Here is a 23,188-nt window from a genome sequence, read left to right as displayed (position 1 = left end):
GCCATGGTCGCCTTAGCTGATGACCTTTGTCTGGGCATTGACAGGGGTAGTGTGATCCATTGACAGGGGTAGTGGACCTCTCAGCAGCGTTTGACACTATAGATCATGACATCCTCTTGAATTGCCTGAGAAGATTAGGAATAGGAGGCACTGTGCTTCAGTGATTCCATTCCTTCCTCTCAGGCAGATTCCAGAGGGAGGTGCTCGGGGACAGTTGCTTGGCAAAGAAGGAGTTTAATTGTGGCATCCCACAAGGCATCATCCTGTCCCCGATGCTTTCCAACATTTACATGAAGCCGCTGGGAGAGATCATCCAGAGGCATGGGGCGGGGTGTTATCAGTATGCTGATGACACCTAGATATATTTCTCCATGTCTCAGTCTTCAGCTTTGACTTCAGATGGCGTCTCGCCTCTCAGTGACTGTCTTAAAGCAGAAATGGATTGGATGAGGGAAAAGAAATTGAAGCTGAATCCAGACAAAACGGAGGTATTTATGGTATCGGCTCCGAACCCAGGCATCGGGATACAACCTCCAGTCCTAGAAAGGGTCACACTCTCCTCAAAGGACTGTGTTCGCAGTCTGGAGATGCTCCTAGCTTCGTCGTTTCACATGACAAATCAGGTGAATGTGACGGTCAGGAGTGCCTATTGTCAGCTTCGGATGATACGCCAGCTGTGCCCTTTCCTGGAAGTCAGGGACCTTGAGACTGTAGTACATGCGCTGGTAACCTCACGCCTTGATTTTTGTAATGCACTCTACATGGGGCTACCCTTGTGCTTGGTCCAGAAACTTCAGTTAGTTCAGAACATGGCAGCCAGATTGGTCTTTGGTACATCCAGAAGAGACCATATAACACTGATCCTAAAATCACTCCACTGGCTGCCCATCAATTTCCGGGCCCAGTACAAGGTATTGGTTATTACCTTTAAGACCCTAAATGGCTTGGGTCCAACCTATCTTCAGGACCTCCTCGTTCCATATAATCCTCCCCGCACACTTAGATCGTCAGGGAAAAATTTATTACAGCCTTGTAAAACAAGGCTGTCCACAACCTCCCAGATTACACTTTTCAGCTATTGCACCCAGATTGTGGAATGGCCTGCCGGACGAGATCCATCATATTAACACTCTAAACAGCTTTTAAAAAGCTATAAAGACAGATCTCTTCCGGCAGGCCTTTCCTGAATAGTTCTCTGACTATCAGAAGGAAAATCTAATTGCTGACCTCTGACTTCACCACAGTTATTGTATTGTTTTTAAGTATGCTTTATGTTTTAAATTCTACATTGTTTAACTGTATTTTAAGGGAGGGGGGTTGAGGGTTCAGACTGTATATCTTAATCTTGTAAGCTGCCCCGATTGCATTTTGTAGAATATAATATAATATAAAATTATTATTATTATTATTATTATTATTATTATTATTATTATTATTATCCTTTGTAGACCTGGTCCTGTCCTCAGATGCAGTAGACCAAGTCTACAAAAACTGATGCTACAATTTCTTTCACAGAGATGGGGTACAGACCACCAGAAAGAGGCTCCAGGGTGGCGCCCCTCTTTGCTCAGCAGCAGTGCTGCAGCAATCAAACTGTGCGACGCTGCTGCACAGCAACAAAGGAGCATGAAAAAGCGGCTCCTTTTTGAAGCGCAGTTGTGCCGCTGCAAACCTACAAAGATGTCCCAATGGCATCACAGCTGCCCAGCACTGTTTGGATGCTGTGCAGCTGCGACGTCATAGCTGTGCATGCCGTGTGGGTGGAGCTGCGCAGCTGTGATGCCCTCATCACGTGCTAGGGTTGGGGGGCGTGTGCATGCGCTGCCCCGAGGCAACCCTAGCACATCATGGGCGTGCCACAAAGGGCCCGTCTGTACAGGGCCAGAATTAATCTCAAAGGGGCTATAAGATTCTATTGCACAGAAAATGACATTTCTATTCAGAAAAATATTTTCCTTACTTAAAAAGTTGTTTTGCATTCATAAAACGCTGTTTCCTGTGTAAAACAACCATGTGCAATTTTTTATTAAAATAAGCCCCTAATTATAGCATTTTCTGCTGCACAGAGAAGGCTGTTTTTTTCCACAAAGCAACAAGGATCAGGATACTACAGCAGCAGCTCAGAGAATCTTGATCCTGCAACTATCCTGACCTGGCCCTGTTACCTCACCCTCTGTTTCTATTCCACAGCAGCTGTCTGCAAGACATCCTGCTGGGCCACCCTTCATGTCTGCTGCTACTGTGGGTTACTTGTTCTGAGGTCAGAAAAAGGCGCCCAGCAACAGCCACATGCTGGCCAACTCATTCTGACCTCAGAACAAGCAACCTGGTGTGGCAGTAGACACACCACTGTAGTGCAGAAACAGAGAGCTCTGGATCTGCCTGGAAGATCCAGAGCAGCAGCTACTTCCTTTTACTTTGAGTTAATGTTGTTAAACCCTGGTTCTGCTGTGGGTTGTGCTGGACATTGCCCCGACTGTTCACACCAGAACTGGTGTTTGGGCCAAAGAGGATGACGCCAGAAAGAGTGAGGGAAAATAGGCCTTTTGGCTTGTGCAGGCAAGGCCCATGTGTGAATTTTGAGTAGAATAAGTCCCACTCTGCAAAGGGTCTTGTCACTCAGTGATTTTTCTTATGTTTTCTGATAATTTTTTGAATAGTTTCAAATATTTTTTCAATCCTACCTATGATCACCGTCATACAATACAGCCCATGATGGCTAAGATGGCCATGAAGTTACAAGAAATATGTTCTGATTTTTAGCTCTGTTGTAGTATAAACCCAGTTTAGTTTCATGCTAAGCCTTGAAAACAGGGTTATGTATGAGGCACACAGGAGTGGCTGGTGGCTCCACTGTTAGTAAGCTGGCAAATATGCCCTGGTTTTTAGTCAAAATTTTAAAGGAAGTGATGAACCCTACTTTGGGGGAAGGGGCCAATACTTTGCTAGTTCACTTTACATTTGGATTTAAGCCTGGTGGAGATTAACTTCTCTGTTGAAATAGAGACACCACAATATAATATGAATGGCTGCTTGCATGGGTTCCTTTTTCTATCAGAAGGCATATGTGGAACCCAAATAGTTGATTACATTAGAACTATATGTTTTTACAATCCTGCATTAATTTGGTTCCCATCATAGTTGCAGGTGCGCTAGCTTCTGAGGTCCATAAGTTGGTTGTACAACTTCTCTTTAAGGAAAAGGCTGAATTTAATGAGTTTTTTATTTTAAAATATGCTAGGGTTGATGTGATAGCAAATATAATGCTAGAAGCTGAGATCAACCAGAGAAATAATTTGTTAACAGACAGAAGAGAAATAACTTCTTTACCAAAGACATAACTCATCTGTAGAATCCACTACCACTATAGTGAATATGTCCCCTATTTTAGATGGATCTAAAGAGGGATTAGACAATGCTTGGTGTGTTGTTAACTATCGGACATGATATCCAAAGGTCCAGAAGCAGTATGCTGTTGAATACCAGCTAGGTTGACCTTTGTTGAAAGCAGTATGGTAGACATAGGGGCAGAACAGACCGCCGCGAAGGGGCGGCTTGAAGCCACCCCTGAGAAAGCCTGATGGGGCAGCAGCAACCGCACACTATGGCCCAATCCATCTTTTTGCCAACCCAAAAAGAAGTGGCAAAATGACTCTCCTTTTTGCACCAACACAAAGCCAGCTTTTCCTGCTCTGCTGTGGCTTTACGGTGCTACAGCAGCATGTAGTGTCTAAACACTGCACTGCCAGAGCACCCAGAAGCTGGCTGCCATGTGGGTATCCCAGCAGCATGAATCTGGCTTCCAGGCATGATGGGGGCATGCATTGTGCGTGTGCTATGCACCCAAGCTGGCTGGAAGCCAGAATTTTATGCTGGTCTGTGCTGGCCCCAAGTAGCCATTTGGTCTGTTCCTGCAGGGTTCTTCGGAGTCCCATTATTGGGAGAAAGATGGGATAAAAATGAATGAAATAAATGAATAAAAAAAATTCTTGTCATGTTCTTTTCAGTGAACTACTATTTTAGAAGACTTATACAGCTAGGGAAATCATTCCTAGTTCCATTCCTTATTTGAAGTTGTTCAGCTTTTCAGATAACTAGAATTTGAGAGTCCATGGCTGCACTTCACTGACTATTGTGCTGTTGAAACATATCTCAGAAAAGTTACTTTTTACAGCTTCCAGAATCCTCCATCCAGTATGATCTATTTGATGTAGCAGATGAATATTTATCTCATGCAGCCTGTTGCTATGTTAAAATGGAGCTTGGAAAAGTTATTTTCTTGGGAAACAGATTTCAGAATCAGATAGACTTAGTTATCTAGGAGATTCTGGGAGCTGTAGTAAAAAACAGTAACTTTTCCAAGTTCTGTTTCAAAAAGTATACTCTGAGCAGCAATGAGAAGCATGAAGTTTCCTAGATGTTGGACTGCAACTCATCATCCCTCATTACTGGCTAGATTGGCTAAGTCAATGGGAGTTACAGTCCAACATGTGGATGCATGCCTGGTGTAGAAACGTGGGAAGAGAAAGTGGAATGGGGCTTAAAATTCCCAGGTGATCAAACAGAATTCCTGGTTATTTGTCAATTATTTGATTGCTATTTGTTATAGTTATTTGATTGTTAGCAGTTAGCAGACAAACTTTGGCTCTTGAGAGCCCCCTGCTTTAAAAAAAAGGATTCCTTAGTTTTTAGCTATCAGATCCAAGGTACCCATGATGTCGTGTGGAAGATGGCTCATGCAACTCCTCTGCTTGTTGATCTTGCATTAGATGCAGCCTAGCTTCCTGGAGACAGAGCAATTTACATTATGCCTCAACCTTCTTAAGCTGCACCATGTGTGATTTCCTGTCTTTTTTTAGAGTAGACATCTACCCTTAAGGCAAAGAGAAGACAGAAGGAACTGGCACACAGCTTGATCTGGCAACAGGGAATAGTTTCCCTTTCCTTTGCAACAAATTCAGCTGCTAGTTAAAAGTTGCCCTGTATTAAAGATTTGAGAGGTATTTTCCATTGAATTAAGACTCTTGGAAGACTTTGCCAGTACCAGCTCCCTCTTTTGATGCTTATTACATTTCCACACAACCAAAAACCGAAGCAGATGAGCTGTAGTGAGTTTCACAATGCATATTTTGAGTTATATAATGCTGTGGTACACTGTGGGTAATCCTGTCTCATTCTGGTGCCATTTGAGTTCCAGTTGTCCGCATTTTGTTTATCTTTGACTGTCTCCCTGGCCTTGGGATTATAACCAAGTGACTGGGCTTGCCCCAGAGATTTGATTTGGTTGCTTGATGCCATCTAAAATAATCTTATTTTTAAAACAACCTACAATTAATTACATAAACCTACTGTGAATCAGATGGAAGGAGATACACCAGCAAATATGCACCCCCTTTTGTTATTTTTTGCCTTCAAATTGACTCTAACCTGTAGTGACCCTCTCATGGGGTTTTCTTGGCAAGATTTATTAAGAGGAGCCATTGCTCTCTTCTAAGGCTCAAAGAGTATAACTTGTTCAAGGTCACCTAGTGGGTTTCCATGGCTAAGCAAGGATATGAATCCTGATCTCCTGGAGTCCTAATCCAACACTCATACTACTTCAACATATAGGCTTCTATCTTCCTTTGTGCTAAATGGGAAAACAAAGATAATAGGGCAGGGACCTATTATAACATACCAGGGTGAACACAACCACCGGTCATGTGTGGCATCACCATAGTGGCTTGCTTTTTTCCTAGTATTTTTGCCTGTCTGAGACAGCAAAAATGGAGAGACAGGAAAAGAGAGCCTATCAAGCACTTGGCAGGAGACTTGATGCGGCTGCTAATGGACTGCTTTTGACTGTAGGAGGCACATGTTGTGGATGCCAGCCATAGAGCAGAAACTCTGATGACAGATCACAGTTGCACCAATGGCCAGATAGTTTCATTGTACAGTGCAAGTGAAATAAATTTGACCTCTCTCCAAAAACTCTCATAACCACAGGTACATAGTGCACATAGCCAGACTGGGAATGCCAGAAAAGCAATGGCCATAAAACTGTGACCAGAGGTTGAGACCAAACCCTAGACCTTCTGAAAGTTGTCCAGTCCTGTGCTAAAGAAGTAAAAATAATGGCTCAGGATGAATCGCTGTCTTTGGAGAAACCTGGAGTTTGCAGCTTTTACGTGACAGTAATGCTCACACCATTGCACTGCATTGACAAATTAGATTATGAACATTTAAGGACAGAAATCCATTATTTATTTGTAAGAACCAGCATGGTGTTAGGGTTTGGTTGTTGGACTAGGACTCTGGAGAGCAGGACTGAATTCCCACTCAGTCATAGAAATCCACTCTCTTGGTTTCAGAGGAAGGCAACAGCAAACCCCTCTGAACAAATCTTGCCAAGAAAACTCCATGATAGGTTTGCTTTAGAGTCACCATAAGTCAGAAATGACTTGAAGGTACACAACAATAACAAGCCTGTGATGCTATTATCTGCCTTGCACCTTAGCCTTCTCCTCCACAAATGGGACTCAAGTTAGGTAGGTAGCAGTGAAATGGATAAAACAAATACAAGTTAGAAAAATAAGAGTTCAGTTTTTTAAAAAAAAAACTTTTAAAATCTTTTTTTTAAAAAAAAATCTGAAAGGTTCATTCTAATTATTCCTATTTACTCGGGACAGTACAAAAGTTCTGGTCCTTTTCTGTACACATTTGTTTTTCTGGTTTTGTCCTTTTTTGAATTGTGAGGAAAAATGTGTTAAAATGGTATTGTGAGTGTTATCATTCTTCAGGGTTCAGTTCCCTCCCCAGGGGGTATTTGAGTGGGTAGTAGTTGCATTTTGCACTTGGGTGCAACTGATTGCACATGGCCATTAACACCACAATTTATGCATGCCTTCTTAGAGTCATTGTGGATTCAATGGAGGCTACTCCCATGTAAGCTTGCAAGTGGACTCACCATGCAGTATTGCTGTGTGTCAAACTGTTGGTGATATATAATAGTTCTGTTGTTGTTGTCATCTGCTTGCAAATTAGCTCTGACTTAAGGGATCCCTGTTAGAGGGTTTTCTTGGCAAGATTTAGTCAAAGGAGATTTTCCTCTTGCCTTCCTCTTAAGTCGAGAGAGTGTAACTTGGCCCAGGTTGTCAGGGGATTTCCATGGTTGAGCAGGGATTCAAACCCTGGTCGCCTGGAGTCCTGCTTCAACACTGAAGCCACTATAGCTCCTTGGTTCTTATTCAAGCATAGTTTTAACTAATAAAGAACTGAATAATCACCTTCTTGATTTTTACAACCAAGCAGTACAAACAATTGCAGATTAAGTGGCTATAGCATACAATTAATAAGGTTGGATCCTTCAGTGATGTTCAGTCATAGAGGTGAACTCAGAATTGGAATATCAGTATGCAAAGAGATCTTGTAACACTTTTCAGACTAACTGAGTGGAAGAAGTTGTAGCATAAGCTTTCATACACTTGGTCTACTCCCTCAGGTGAACTCAGTCAGAAATCTTTTGAATGAGAATAGGGGTTTTGCAGGCATGCTCTGGTTTTGAACATACATCAACATTTCCACAATCACATCTAAATATCCCTTCTCTAGCTGGTTCATTATTTAACACTTTCCTAAGTAGCCAGTGAGTCAATATATTCTCTCTTTGGAATTTACTCACCCCGTCCAAAGAAAAACAAAACCTCTAATTTTTAAAAAGGCAATTGCAATAATATGCCGTTTCACATAATTTTGTTGCTTTAGTTTTGCTGTTGTAAATCCCACTGTTGCATGTTGAGTAGCAATCTGTTTTCTTGCTCTACGTTCCTTCCCAAACCTCATCTTTCTCTAGGATGAGGTTGCTCCCAAATGAAGGAGAGGCGTTTTCCTTTTGGCTTCATGTTATCCTCTTATCCCTACTGTTTTGGAATAGAGCGTAACCAGCTGGAGAACTGTAAGAAGCCTGATAATGCAGCTATTTTCTGCTGTCCCGTCTTAATCTTGTTACACAAATGGTTGTGAAGAGATTCATGAATTTTAATTTTGCCCTCTGCATTAGTGCTTCATGTCACTCATACACAGCTGCCTTCTATGGGGAGTTGTTCACCCCTCCTTCTACAACAGGGGGAAAAATTAGTTACAATCTTGGCAGTAGTGCAAGTAACAAAAAAAAAAAAAATCCACAGATTTAGGCAACCACCCATGAAGCTGATTAACAGTCAGTGATCAGGAGGAACAGCTTTGCCTCTTAAACTTTTCACCTCTCATTGTTAGCTGTGAAATTTTATTTCCGTTAAAAAGCAAGCCTGTAATCAAAACTGGGCCTTCCTACATTTTATGCCAGTGCTTTTGTTTAAAATTGTACCCACATCATGGAACTGGACTGTTCAGAAGCCAAAACAGCAGAAGGTAGGGATGTGTGTGTGTATACACCCAGAGAGATATATAGATAGATGTGTTGTAGACTGAGACTGGTTGTTTTCTTTTTTGTAATGGATGGTTCCATCTTTTTGTTGTTGTTGTTGTTGTTGTTATATCCATCTTACGTAGAAAATAGCTTTTACACCAGCCTTTAAAATGTTAAATATTAAGGCCATAATTGCTGCTCTGTTGTTTGTAAAAAGCAACAAATAAACACTGACAATTCTAGTTTATGTTATTTTGCAATATACACATGCACACAGATACACACACTTCATCTTTTTTCATTGGATAAGTTGTGTATTTCCCTCAAAGCTGAAAGAGTTTTCCCCTGCCTTCCAAAAGAAGTAATAAAAATGTGGCACATGCATTTGTGTTTTAATAATAATAAAACAAAGCAGGGGTGGCTTTAAAAAACAAAAGCAGGAAGCACGATTATTTGCTCTGGTTGTGATGTCAAAAGAATGGCCATATTGCCTTTCTCCTTATCTATTTGAAATGCTACATTATGAGTGGCTGGTGCTTATAATCTGTATGGTGTGCTGTTGATAATTGTGGCTACTGTAAAGGGTAAACAGTATGAATTCCTCTCCTGCTGCTGCTGTTCACCCCGTGGGTCTGAGTGTGTTACATCCAATTAGGAGGTAAAGCATAATGCTACTAAGAGCAGCCATATAATTTATTTCAGTCCTCATAGGCCTCTCTCACTCTCCCCCCATCCTTTCCTGCAAAATTGAAAAATTGTTTTATTCACAATTTGCTTTTAGTTGCTCATGGGTTTCAAAAGACAGGTTTATGAGGGTTTTTTTTTTTCATTTCATAAAATTACAATCATTAATTGGGCTCAGAAGTGCAACCATGATGGGCACAATAACACTCTGCATAATATTCCAAACTGGAACATATGCACTGTTTGCAAATGGGTCTATATGCATATACGAGTACAATAATGTTATGTTTCTGATGCACTTATGGCTGGATAACAGGTTGCAGTAATACATGGCTTTGTGGCGTTTCTTTATTTGTTTAACATCCCCCTGCTAATCTGGAATGATGTAGCTGAGTCTGGATTGTTCTTAAACTCTGTAATGGATACTTTGTGCTGGCCGCCAGAGGTCACTAGAGAATTCAGGTTAAAAGAGGCATGGGGGCATATCAGATCTGCCACAACTCTAAACAAGAGCAATTTTTTTTCCTTCATGGGTTTGCTTCAGAGGTTTTGCAATATATTATTTCTGGATGTAAGTGAGTGAGATGGCTGACACAAACCACATCAGAGTAGAGGATTATCTGCAATAGGGCTGCCTGTTCAAAGTTTATTTCTCAAGGAGACATTTTTTTCTCCAAGAATATCTATACAATATTTGCTGCTGGTTGGTTTCCATCTCAGCAAACAGACAACAAACTAGAACTGAAGAGAGCTTTTGGTCTGGAAGCAGATCAGTCCATATTTTTCTCAAAAGGAATGTTTTCAAAGTTAGAAGCCATGTTTCTAGGCACAAAAAATGCTGTTTCGTTATTTGAGAATACTTGGTTTGTTCTGGCTGTTGTCCCACAAAAGTTCATGCCTCAGTCAAACAATTAATTATGGTTATAAAAGTTGTCAGACTACTTATTTGTCATTTTAATGTAAAATCATTTTTGCTGCTGGAAAAATTAGTTTTATTTGAATACCAAGCTGGATACCCCACTTAGCACCTTAAATGCTGCCAGATTCATAATAAAAGTCATCTAAGTAATCTTATCCAAACAGAGAAAACTATCTTAGTTCACATTAAAGATACTAGAAAGCCAGTTTCAATTTCTGTTTCTGTAACATGAATGAAAACTTAAAGACTCAGCTACCATCTGCGAGCAAGGAATTTTCCTCTATTATAGCTGAGAGATTTTAATTTCCATAGAATTAGAGAACAATATATGGGAAACATATAACATGGATCATCATAATGCCTCAAACCAGCCATAATCTTTAAATCACACCTGAAAGGAAGGAAATACTTTGTTTGAATTGAAAACAGCAATAAGCTTTATTTTTCCTTTCCTTGTATCTTTTGTACTGTTGTTGGTCTATTCTGATTAGTTATTTGAATTCAATTTATACCTGTAGAAATGGACCTCCTTGGTAAACATGCTATATCTGAGCAACTGCCTAAATGATTTTTTAAAAAATGAATCCATTTTACACCACTCGGAATTGCTGAGATTCACATAGCCTTGATTCTTGTTGCCAAGAGTGACCTGTACTACTTCTTAATTACAAGAAGAATTTTTTGCATTGCACATTATCAGTATGTTAAATTCTTCTGAACTGTCACTGGAACAGATTCGGCCTGATTGAAATGCCCTCTTGTGCAGAGTATTACTGTCTTGAAATGTCTATAAATGCTATATCTGTTCTTATGTCTGACGTGTTACACTTTAAGGACTCACTTTTAGCCTTCATACATTTTTAAATTTCTGTCATACTAATTTGAGTTTACTTAAATCCACTGTCAAACATCTGTATTTATTATAGTGTACTCAGTTTTCCTGTGCACAGTTTTTATTACATAACTATAAAAAAAATAAAGTTGTAAAACTGTGATAGTGCTAATAATGACCCCATAATGTAAGGCTTATTAAAAAGATAAATACAATTATGGCTACAAGCAATATAACCTTCTCTATTTTCTACTCATGCAAAGAATCAGTCTCAATTAAAAAACATTTTTTGACCATGTCATTAAAATTAATCTTGCTGTTCTCTATTTTTTTTAAAAATTGCAGATGAAAAAAGAAGAAAAAGATATTTATGATGAGAATCTTCACTACCCATTTCTTCTCATTTTAACGAAATAGAATGCGTAGTGGGTATATTTTGATTACAAAGGGAGGCATACATTTACATGAATGTGCAATTTTAGGAATAACCAAGGTTGTCAAAAGTTATCATCTGTTCCTGAGAAGCAAAAACCCTTAGTTCTATATAATAGTAGATCATTCTTAGAACTTTTGCATTGGTTTTACTAAAAAGTCAGTCTGATAAGACTTGAAGCCTTAACAGCTCTGTTTCTCTCCCCTTGTGGCTGTCATCACGCACACGATTTCTTCATCTCGACAAAAACAAAAGTCTCCTAGTACATTTGAAAGCATATGTTCTGTGTCTGTGTTTGACCGACTGTAAAATGCTAAAGGATTTATATTGTCCCAGTAAAATGAGGAAAGAGGTACTGATAATTGGTGGGCATTCATATTCTTTGTGCACCTTGTGCTATATTTTGATTCCTTTCCTCCTTCTTGTCCCTTCATGCTATTCTTGAGAATTGCCTTATAGGTTTTCCTCCCCTTGTCAGAGTGAAATGTTTCAAACTTGCTTTGCTCGATTACTTAATGTTTTTTGACAACAGGAATTTTTTTTTGTCCTTTCCCTGTAGATGTATAAGAAATTACGCCTCAAACCAAAAGCCTCATAAACTGACCATTTGTCCTCTGGACACAATGCACTGGCCAACCCTCTGCTCCTCCTCTCCAATTATGTGTGATTAGTCTCAGTGTGTTGTGTCAAGAAGGGGGAGTGTGCTGAGTACTTATTATCTGTTTAGGTACAAGGAGAGTGCTCTGGCTATGAATGAAAAGTGAGCCTTTATCAGGACTGAAATCTAACTGCAACTGTTCCCCAGACCTCTTGTTAAAAATAGATCTTGTCTGAGAAACCCAGAATGCTATAGCAACTGTGGGGTTTCCTCCCATCCAACCCCCTACACCACCCCAAAATGCATCCAAACATCTTTAAAAGCCGGCAGAATTCACACGTTTGCTTCACATTTGTATTCCCCCCCCCCTCCCTTGAAGAAAAGCACAAGACAAAATTGGTTGCATTTGTTTTCTTACTGGTTTAAGAAAGGATTTGGTGGTCATATTAAAGGATCCCAGCTGAATTTTTAAATGATCCCAAGTACCCCTCCTGGTTAAAAAAAAAATTAAAAGGGAATCCTGGTAATAACAAATGTGAATACAGCTCATTGTGCAATTCATTGCTGAAATATATAAAAATAATTACCTTTAGTTTGTTGTCTTTCCTCTCCGGTTTAACAAACTGAGTTGTACACAAAAGTCTTGTTTCCTTCCCTGCTCTCCTCAAATACATTTCTTCACCACCAGTTTGCATGTCCTTGTATTCAACACTTTTTATGCTCCATTAGAGCACCTATATGGATCTCAGAAGGCACAGGTCAAGTCGCAGTTAGATCATACATTTCTTTCTCACAAAAACCTGAATTGCAATGCCAAGTGATGGGCTAACATCACAATAACAGCAATTTATTCCTCTTTTGATAAAACAGCAGTCTATTCTCAGTGTTGGATAAAGACCAGGGGCAATGCAAACCAGCCATTTATCCTAGTATTTCAGTGCTAGATCTCCTTTTATGGATTTTATAGATTTCACATTGAGACTCTTACTGCATGGAATTTCTGCTAAGAAATGATAAGAATTTAAAGATGGCTGGGGTTTGTCAGAGAAGGAACTTGCCTTCAATCTGTATGTGTCCCATAGGTACATATACCAGCAAAGTATATTGTTGAGGAGAAATCTCATAATGGAGGGTGTGCAAATAAATCTGCCAAAGTATATGTCTACAAAAGTGCTTAAGAGCAGAGTAAATGGATAAACTTGCCAACTTTTTATCTAATGACTCTGGAAATTATTGCTCCATTCTTTTTTTCCCCCTCTGAGGAGATAACAAGTATATCAAAATGAACAACTAATTATTGTTGTTTGTTTCACTTCTGTGCCAGTCATGTCAGTACAAGCTGGTGTCTCAAATGCAGCCTATTATCCCGTAAGGGTTTAATTGAAGGGGTCTTAAGAACACGATCCTGCAAACATTTATGTATTGAGGCTGAATGGTGAAGCTAAATTACTCATGCATATAATTGATGAAAAGACTGGGGACCATAGACTGTAGCATTTGCTGTTTAGCATCATTGTATAACGTCAACATTTTGCTTTTCAATCTCTACTGTAAAAATAATCATAGGGGTGGTCTTTTTGTAACATGTGGTTTTACTATGGGATGCGCTTTCTGATTTATTTTTTTACATTAGACTACCTAAGCATACAGTCTGTTATTGAAAAAATATATGGTGGTGTTTCTACTCTGAAATACGTTAATAAACTTTTTAAAAGTTCAAAGCTTTCAAAATTTATCTCTGTGGAATGATGCTCTCATGTCACAAAATAACCTTTATTAAAAACAAGCACAACCATAAATCTGCATAAATCCAGTCCTAATTTACTTGGCATCTGTATAATCTCTTACACACATATTTTATGGTGAGAGGTACATATTAGTGTATTGCTTGCAAATTGAAATGAGCAAGTGAATGCATTAAAAACACATTCTGAAGATGTAAAAACCACTTCTTAAAGGGTGACAACCAATGGAAACAATACTCTGGTGCAAGTTTTCTCATGGCTTATAGGCAGCTGATGGAGAGTCTCATTCATATTGAAATGGCAGCTTAGGAACCACTCCTTGTCATAAGCTGCAGTAGAAAAGATTCTGATGTCACTAATGAGAGGCATACTGAAGACACAAGAAGAAGAAGAAATACAAAATAGGGGGAAATCATGAAATATTTACATGCCTTGGATCACTAAAGAGGGCATTCAGAAAGTTTAAATAGTTGATTTTTCAGTGTCATTCAAAGAGTTTGGGGAGAATTGCAGATGATATCTGAGAAGGGAAGAATATAAGATGAGACACACAGAGATGATGTCAGTAGATGTTACAGCTATTACAAGTAAGAAATATTACGTGTGCCTGTGTTTTCATTTGTGATTACCATACACACACATCAGTAAAATGAGGAGTAGGATTTCTTTTGCTTGAACATTTTAGCTTGTGCTCTGTATGCCCGGTATTGCTTTAAATGTCTATTCCCCATCACCACCATTTTGAAGACACATAATATAAAAAGACACTCTGCTCCATTTGGGTAGCAAGGACAATAAGTCAGGTTTTCAGATGGAGAGTCCTTATATTCTAGGGTGATCCTTGTGCAGAGATGGATGGAGGGCAAGGTCAAGTTCCAATGAAATCAATTCAGATAAAGGCGGGCAGGAAGAAAGCAGACAAAAGGCAAAAGCCAGATGAGGTGGGTTGGGGCAAAGGAAGAAGAGAGTAGGACAAGATAGGATCAAAAGCCGCAAGAGATGACAGTAGGGCTCTAGTTGTTCAGACCAAAGATGACATGATGGAGGTTTTTATGAGTGCCTATAACATGTCCATACCAGCCACTGAAATAGGACTGTGCAGTTCCCTCCATCAGACTGAGAGTGGCCAGATCAAGTACCATTATGCACTTCACAGTATTTCATTCTTCTGCTACAACTGAATGAATGTGAGGAGATAAGGAGAAATAACCAAGGATACCCAGTTGGTGTGCTAGCAAACACTTCTCTTGGTGATTACAAAGCTCCGTGCTTTCCCCAATTTTTAAAAGATGTTGAAAAATATTATTATATTTTAACGGAGTGACTATTTAGAATGCAGTACTAGCCTCCAGTGCCATCTTCATGTCTAGGAATGACCATGGTCCCCAAATGTTCCCCAGAAGCATTCAGAAAAAATGAAAATGGTAGATAGTTGTAGCTAGGAGACTCATTTGAATGTACAGTATGCTGACCTGTACAAGAAATAAAAAGTAGACGGATAAGCTGGGGATAATGGTAGGGTGCATCCTGGAGAGTTACAGAGCTGTTGAGGAGTGCCTTGGGGAAACAGAAGAGGAAGTAAGGCGCAGAGGAGTGAGTTTTCCTATGCTGCTTGTGTGAATGATTTTGCCTTTTTAGGAGGGACATTAATTGGCTTTGTTTCAATGTGTTGTGGGTGTTTTCACTGGATTATGTGTATGTTTCTCTGACCACAAGTGTGGCTTTTATGAAATTTCATTGCTTTGTGATACAGAATTTGGGGCTCCCATGCCTTCCCTTCTTCAGCAAATTATTTTACTTTTAGCCTCAACAATTTGCCTTCTGGGAAGTGAGTGTTCTGTGACTGGTTACATTCATCATGGCAGTCATTTTGCAGATGAACAAATCCCTTCCAGTGGCAACCATTTTACAAGCCAGCCAATAACAATCTAAAATTTCAGATATATCCACCAGGTCAAAAAGAATGGGGATTTCTGCCTATAGCAGATATTGCTTTTATAGGCTTGCATGTCTGCCTGGGAAGGTCTCCCATTTCCATCCAAAAGACGATCAGACATGGTTCACATCCAGAACTGAAAAATCAGAGATGCAAAACAAACCATACTTTAAAGCAACCTTACTTTAAGATTTTCCAAAAAAATGTAATTTTTGCTTTGCTTCAGTAGACTTTAAAAACAAACAAACATTGCCTTGATGTATTTCCATATGCTAGGTATGTTTTCTTATATAAGATATAAGAAGTTTAATTAAAGATGTTTCAGCTTTCCATATGGCAACCTGAAGTGACTCTTTCAGCATTGACTGAGCAAGGGCTGGGTGGAGATCCAGTTTGATAAAAATGAAGGTTTGGATCCTGGGTCCTGCTTATGGAGAAAAGTAGTATTTAAATTGTGTGTGTGTGTGTGTGTGTGTAGAGGAAGGAAGGTTTGGGGCCTGACAATCAGTTGTGTGTAACGGTGGAATTAAATACAGAACTCATGGAAGTAATGGAATTTAGGAGTCCAAGAAGCCACAAGACCAGGCAATAGAAGATGGGGAAAGGCCATGAACACTGCAAACTTCATTTTGAATGGATGACAATTTATATTTTTTTTCTAGCGTAGCTGTATTTCTTGCCTTCCAGGAGACCCTCCTTCAGTCTTCTTCTATTGTTGCCTAGTGGGAAGAGTTACAAGTAACAAGACTGACCAACATCTTCCTCAAAATTTGGCTTTGATTAGATTAAGGATTGCCTTGAATGTGCAGCATCCTCCTACTTTACTTTCTGTAAAGAAACCACCTTTCCTTCTTTTTCTAGGTAATCATATAAGGTGTGAAGCAATCAGACATGTTCTAGATTTTGAGAGTTACACATACACCATTGAACAGAATGGGTTGGATCAAGATGTAGCCATTCTTAGAATAGACTCATGTCATGGTTATCAGTGTGATTTAAGATTGCTATGACTAATTTGTTGCATTGATTTTAATGGATCTGCTCTAAGCATGACAAAGACTGGATTCAACCCATAGGCAATTCTCATGGGAACTATACAGGTAAAAATCTGCATTCAGTTAACCTCCTTCGATGCGGAAGCAGAATCATATCCACTGGTGTCATTTCTATATATTTAGGAAAACATGTCCACCAAATCGACATGCAATTGTCACAGGATCTATGTGTGTACAACTTGTACCCTGGTAGACTGATCACAGGTTTGATTGAATGTATGGCTTCAATGGGTACAAACCTGCTCCTCTTCCATGCATTTATTTGATACCTTTCGTAATCTGAATAGGACTACATGTGCTTCATTTGGTAGGTGGATGTTGAAATCACTTCTCTGCAAGGTGTCTTTTAAAGTTACTTTTTCTCAGATTTTACAATCCCTTTCAAAACCCAATTTAAGTTCAATCGGCTGATGAAGCTAAAGCTAAGAACAGATTCACAGGCTTTCTTTTTTAATTACTTCTTAATCTGAGTTTATAATCTCCCAACCTATTCAGTCTAGTTCAATGCATACCGAAGAGATCATTTAAGCCTTCAGTATTTCCAGATATATCATTATACACTCAGTATATATATCATCTGGAATTATTAATGACATAGTAAAGTAAACACAACAGTCATCTAGCCATTATGTATCACCCACTCCCAAAAGTACTCACAGCCTCCAAATAGAGACAAAAATCAAAATGGTGGAAATTGTCAAATGTGCATGTGTGAACTCATTATAAAATAATGGAATGCCATAACCTTATAGTGAATATAAAAAGTGTTGGGTCTTCGCATGCTGAGACCTTCTAGTAATGCATGTCTATGGTATTTATTGCCCACTAACAACCCCTACTCATTGCCCCTCCTCATTTCCTGTTTACCCATGAGGACACCTAACCTTTTGTTCTCAAGAAGAAGAAAGCAAGGATGAGTCGCCATTACTAACTTGCTTACCTACTAATCTGCTTGCCTGTGTCCAGAGCTGATGAAGGATGCTGAGGCAGTATTCTTTCCTGAGATGCATGTAGACTCTTTTTCTACCTCATTTTTCTTGCAACATGAAGCTAGACCTGTGTATCTCTTCATACACATGATTTTGTAAGTAAACTTATTTTTTTTTCCACTTTTAACCAAGTGACTGTGTTTTTATTGGGGACACGTGGCTGGGAGAGGAGTGAGCTAGTTGAGTTTTCCTGCTTGCCTCATATTCCGCTGTGTGAACTTTGCTAGTAAGATTAAACAATCTTGCTTACTTTCCTGAGTTTCTAACGATCCTCAAGAAAGAACTACATTTCCCAACAAAAAGTGAAGGATTTAATCTGAACTTCTGTTTATGACATTGATGGCTATTGTCTCTGTTGAGCTGGGCAAACCTGATGTATAAAAATGTCCACATCATTCATCTGACCCATGTGGTTCCTTTTTGTAGGAATTACTTGAGTGGCACAGGACTGCTCTGGAGAACCAGTCCAGACTAAGGAAAAGGAAATACTGTGCAAATTATTATTAATAGTATCACCTAAAGAAGGGCAAAAAAAGCACTCATTGTTCACCAAGTACAGAGAGTTAGAGTCAAAGATATCCTTGCCTATGCAGAAGCTAAGGCCAACCGAATACATTTTTCTGCCTGAGGCAAAAGAGTAAATACACTTCCCAAGTTAAGATCCATCCATCCATCCATCCATCCTTAATTTTGTACCCCATATTTTCCCCAAAGTGGAATTCAAAGTGGCTTCCAAAAGAGAGAAATTTACAATAAAACATATATGCCTAAAACCATACAAAAAGGTGAGATTAAAAACAGTATTAAACTAACAACAAAATTAAAAGCATGTAAAACATTACTTTAAACCAAAAAAATAAAAGTGGCACAGCATGGTAAAACCCTTCTCTTGTAAAACAGTCAATTCTTAAAGGCCTTGAATAAAAAGGTTTTCGCCTACTGCCAAAAAGATAGCAAAGAAGGAGCCATGAAGAGAGTTCCAACATCAGGGAAGAAAGTCATGGAGAAGGTCCATGTTCCCACCAAATGTGAAGGTGGGGAAGGGGGGCAAGGGAAGTGCCTCCCCTGAAGAGCTTAATGTTTAGGAACCCTCATATGAGATGATAAGGTCCTTCAAATAACCTGAACTCAAGCCGTATAGAGCTTTATAGGTCATTTGTGGGAACTCTGTAGCTAACTGGAGATTGTCCACCTCATATACTTTTGGGGATATATCCTGTACCCCTTTGCACCATGCCCATCAAAGGGCAACCACAACTTGATGGTGACAGGATGTGTTCTAATGTGGCCAGGGGAATGCTGGCGGCTTCCCTGCAGTGTCCAATGTGCAGCTGAGAGAAAGTAAGAGGCCATACTATTGGATCTCAGCCATTCTTTAATCACAGAAGGACTGCTTATACCATGTACTACAATGCTGAGAAAAGTGAAACAGAATCCAGGCTTCTGTTTGCACAACCTCTTGCACAAGCTGGAACCTGAGAACTCTAGCCTGCCCATAGTGTGGATACTTTGCCAGCCCTTGCGTTGAAGGATACTACTGGATTATTTTTCCTGAATCTCACATGTCTTGGGACCCAGCTCAGTAAGTTTCATTTCTGCCAAAAGATCCAGATACCATACTAATTGGTGAAGCAATGACAAATTCACCATCACTACCCTTATCCATTTCACTGGAGCTTGGGTTTTCACAGGTTCTAGCCCACATTATCAGAAGCATGAAATTGCCTGGTGACTTGACAGGCAAGCATCTATGGAAGCAAATCATAGCCAGTCTATAAAATGTCAGCATGATCAATCTGTTAACATTGTCATCAGAGAATTATAGAATAACAAAAGATCTCAAAGGTCATCTAGTCTAATTCTATCCTCTGTGCAGGACCTACAATGCTGGATGCAATTATAGTAACCTTGACAGATGTCCATCTTGCGTTACACATCTCTAGAAGAAAGAATTTGCCACCTCCTAAGGCAATATGTTCTGCTGTCAAGCAGCTCATACCAGTAGGAGATTTTTCCAGATGTTTCCAAATGTTTAGCTAAAATCTTTTCATTCTACAACTCATGACCACTACTTTTAGTTGTGCTCTCTGGAGCAACAGAAAGCTTCTCTGCTCTGTCTGCTGTTTAACAGCCCTTCAGTTTTTTGGAGGATGCTAAGATATCTTCCTTAAACTTCTTCTTCTCCAGGCTAAACATATCATGTTTTTCAACTGTCATCTCATGCAAGCATGGTTGCCAATCTGGTCTCAGAGTGATATCACACTGAAAAATTTCTCCCTTATAATGAATTAACATTATCCCCTTTGAACACTTTTTCCCATTAAGATTCCTTATTTATGTCATAAACTGGCTCACAGCCAAAAAGGTTGAAAGCCAGTACTTGGCCATTTCCCATGTGTGTCCATCAGAAACTGTTGATATGATAGCCCCTTCATGAATGTAAAGTGTGGAGAAGGTAGAAGAAGGGGAGTCACAATGAGGTAGACCAGATGGCAATCCACAGCCTGAGAGGACACTGTTTTGACCCTTGCATCTGAATTAAACTCAACAGATGCTGATCATTCAAAAACCCAATTACTGTGGCCAACTTCAGAACATTAAGTTAATCCCCCCACGCACCCGGAACAAGAGTGTGCCATCAAAAATAATGCTAGCATCAAAATTCAAGTTGGCTATAGTGTGTTTCCTTCAGAAACAAATTTGGGTAGTGTTACTGGACAGTAATTATTTACAGGGGAGTTTTATAGAAGACGTAACTACCCAAAACTCCAGCGCAGTATTCTGTTTCTGCCTCCTGAGCGTGTGCATTAGAAATTGCTTTTTAGCCTTCTCCCCCATCCCTCCTCATCTTCAATTAATGTAGTTTTAAAATGATTAAACATATCATGCTGTGACATCCAAAATGTCAACAAGCCCATAAACCTGGAAGACAGGAATGTAATAAAATAGGTAATGGCAGATTCAGGAGTTAATAGAGGCCCTGATGTGTGAGTGTATACAGTAGCTGTATATTGGAAACAGTGCAAGTGAAGATGGCTTAGCATTGCAAACTAAGGAAGAAAATTGTTTTTAATTAGCACCTTCATAAGAACTGCTGATTAATACTGTTTGGTTTGTTGAAAAGCTTTCAGCTGAGTAATTTGTACAGCCATTACAACAGTTTTGTTAGAGCAGGGACTCCTGTTGTTAAACACAAACAGCAGATGATAATGGTGGAAGATGAGTTTGTCATGTAACAATTCACCTTATTGAGGAAAAAAAAGCTTTATATAAAACCCAGTACAGTAGCAGGTATCAGCAGAAATCACATATTTTAAATCCTGCCCAAATGGCAGTGTGCCATGCAAGCGTTGTTCCCCCCCCCCCCTTTCTTTATTCTAGAGAGAGATTTTATATCATTTATAAAATTATAGATACATTTTAAAGGCATTGAAGGAGGACTGGGCACTTGAATAGACGAGCTTTACATCAGGACATTGAAGTGTTGGTAGTGTATATTCAAATATTTTATAACTAGACCGAAGTAGGCTTAAGGAATGGGCATGTTGTAAATATTTGTTCCCCGGGAAGGAAAAAAATATATCTTTCTCAGCTCCTTAGTCTGTAAAATTATGTTCCACATTTCTATAAAGTGCAGCATTTAGACCCAAGATATTCCTCCAGGATGTGCATTATTCCAAACTGTATTATTATTTATTATTGACTGCCTTGGCGTAATGCTTTTCCATCCATTTGACAATTAAGACTCAAAATCCTCACTCCCATCTCGCCTAATAGGGTAACATGCATATTTCATTTCCACCCCATTGGATGTTTAGTGCAGTGTACAGAAAACAGGGGAACTTCTGTCCCTCTCCTTTTAAAGAAGAAATGCAATAACAATGAAAGAATATGTGCATTAAATTATTACACTAACCAAGGAATTGCTGATTGGGGTGCCATAATAGAACATGAGAGGGTTTCTCCCCCCCTCCGCCCCCGCCCCTTTAGACAGGCCTTTGGGGTAATAACAAGGGTTGAGGCTCACGACAGAGCCAAATAAGCTTTAGACAGCATAATAGTCTGCAAAGAAAAGCCACAGAGCACTAATGTGAAAGAAGAGCTGTCCACCACATGCAGCAAAAATCACCAAAGGTCATTTTATGGTAGCAATTGTGACACAAAATTGGTGGTCATGCTACATGTCTAATACTCAGCGCAGCTTTATAAATGATGGGCCCGTAGCGATGGCTGTCATTAAGTGCTTTCATCATAATAAACTTTAAACTGTTGGCTTTATGAATCACCAGCCAGCTTCAGCTGTTCAGTGGATGGCGCTGGCAGTGCCTTAAGTGTGACAAGGCCTATTAGGAACTGCAACCATGCTTCAAGCATACTTGGCTTTCCCACTCCTGGGGTGATTGCAGCCTATTAAACGGCATCTGGGAAGATTTTCCTCCAGCAATCTCTGATCAAGAGCTTTTTTGGGCTTTGACCTGCATTTCCTTCAAGACTTTCTCCAAGGAGTTTTATAAGAGCAAAAACTCCAGAGGATTTATAGCCACTTCTGATTAATACCTTTTCAGGGTGTGTTTCCCCCCCCTCTTCCTCCTCCTTCCCTTTGCAACTCTCCCACTGCTACAAGGAGAAAAGCTTTCATTGTTCCTAAGGTGCTTATTTGTGACCTTTTCTCTGCTTTTCTGATTCCTTCTAACATGTTCTCAGTGAAATCCTTAGTGTGTAACCAAGACAGTTGTCGAGTTGTTACAGCTTTAGAGAGAAAGTGGCTTTTAGGGATATATATATATATATATATATATATATATATATATTCCTCCTCCCATTTAAAAAAATATCAAAAGTGATGTCACACAATCCATTAGCAGCATAACTAACATTAGCAAGCTCAGAGCCACATCATAATGGAAGCAGACATTCCAGAAAAAAAAATAATCCAGACCATAATGGCATCATACATTCTAGAAAAAGGAAAAAAGAAAAAAGAAAACACTAATTGCCCGCTCCTATTATTCCTATTAAGTGGAGGGTCAGAATTAAATATAATTCAGAGCTTATTCCCCAGACTGTTTTCATATGAAGCAGTGAATGGTGCCATCTATCATCACACCGCTGGCTCATCTAATCCCTGCATCTGACTGGCAGCAGCAAAACCTTTCCCAGTCTTGCTTCCTGAGATCTTTTAAGTAAAGATGCTTGAGGTAGAATTGGGAAACTACAGTATAAGGAAAAATATGTGCTATGTGAGTATATATGCACCACCATTTCACAGATGAAAGCCAAGAGACGCGTGGCCAAGCCAGATCAGAATGTAGTTAAGATAGCAAAAGTTATCAATGAGAAAGATTAGACAAGCTAGGGAAAGCTGCAGATGTTTGTTTTTGCCTGAACTTACTTGGAAGGGCAAGATTCTGCCCTTACACTCCTCTCCTCACCTCACCTCAAGGGTCAACTATTATGGGCGCATTTACACTGCAGATATAATGCAGTTTAATACCACTTTAACTTCCATGGGGCCATCCTACAGAATCCTGGGATTTATAGTTTTTGTGAGGTACCAGCACTCTTTGGCAGAGAAGGCTAAAGACCTTGTAAAACTACAAATGCCAGGATG

The 23,188-nt window shown here is 39.6% G+C and overlaps 1 protein-coding gene across 4 annotated transcripts in view; it reads left to right on the top strand.

Annotated features, from left to right (window-relative positions):
* The window catches only part of CAMKMT (calmodulin-lysine N-methyltransferase), a 345,282-nt gene extending 331,762 nt beyond the window's left edge, over positions 1-13,520 (top strand). For all 4 annotated transcript variants that reach the window (XM_089529164.1, XM_089529165.1, XM_089529166.1 and 1 more), the window contains one exon: positions 11,167-13,520. In XM_089529164.1, coding sequence (XP_089385290.1) covers positions 11,167-11,238 — 72 coding nt within the window. In that variant the 3' untranslated portion in view covers positions 11,239-13,520. The remainder of the gene's footprint in view (positions 1-11,166) is intronic.
* The last annotated feature ends 9,668 nt before the right edge of the window (positions 13,521-23,188 follow it).

Source organism: Sceloporus occidentalis, unplaced genomic scaffold, assembly GCF_023333645.1.
Source record: "Sceloporus occidentalis isolate IW3139 unplaced genomic scaffold, rSceOcc1.0.p SCAF_6, whole genome shotgun sequence".
Lineage (NCBI taxonomy): Eukaryota > Metazoa > Chordata > Lepidosauria > Squamata > Phrynosomatidae > Sceloporus > Sceloporus occidentalis.
The sequence above is the reverse complement of the archived record's forward strand: the minus strand, read 5'-3'. Positions and strand labels throughout refer to the sequence as shown.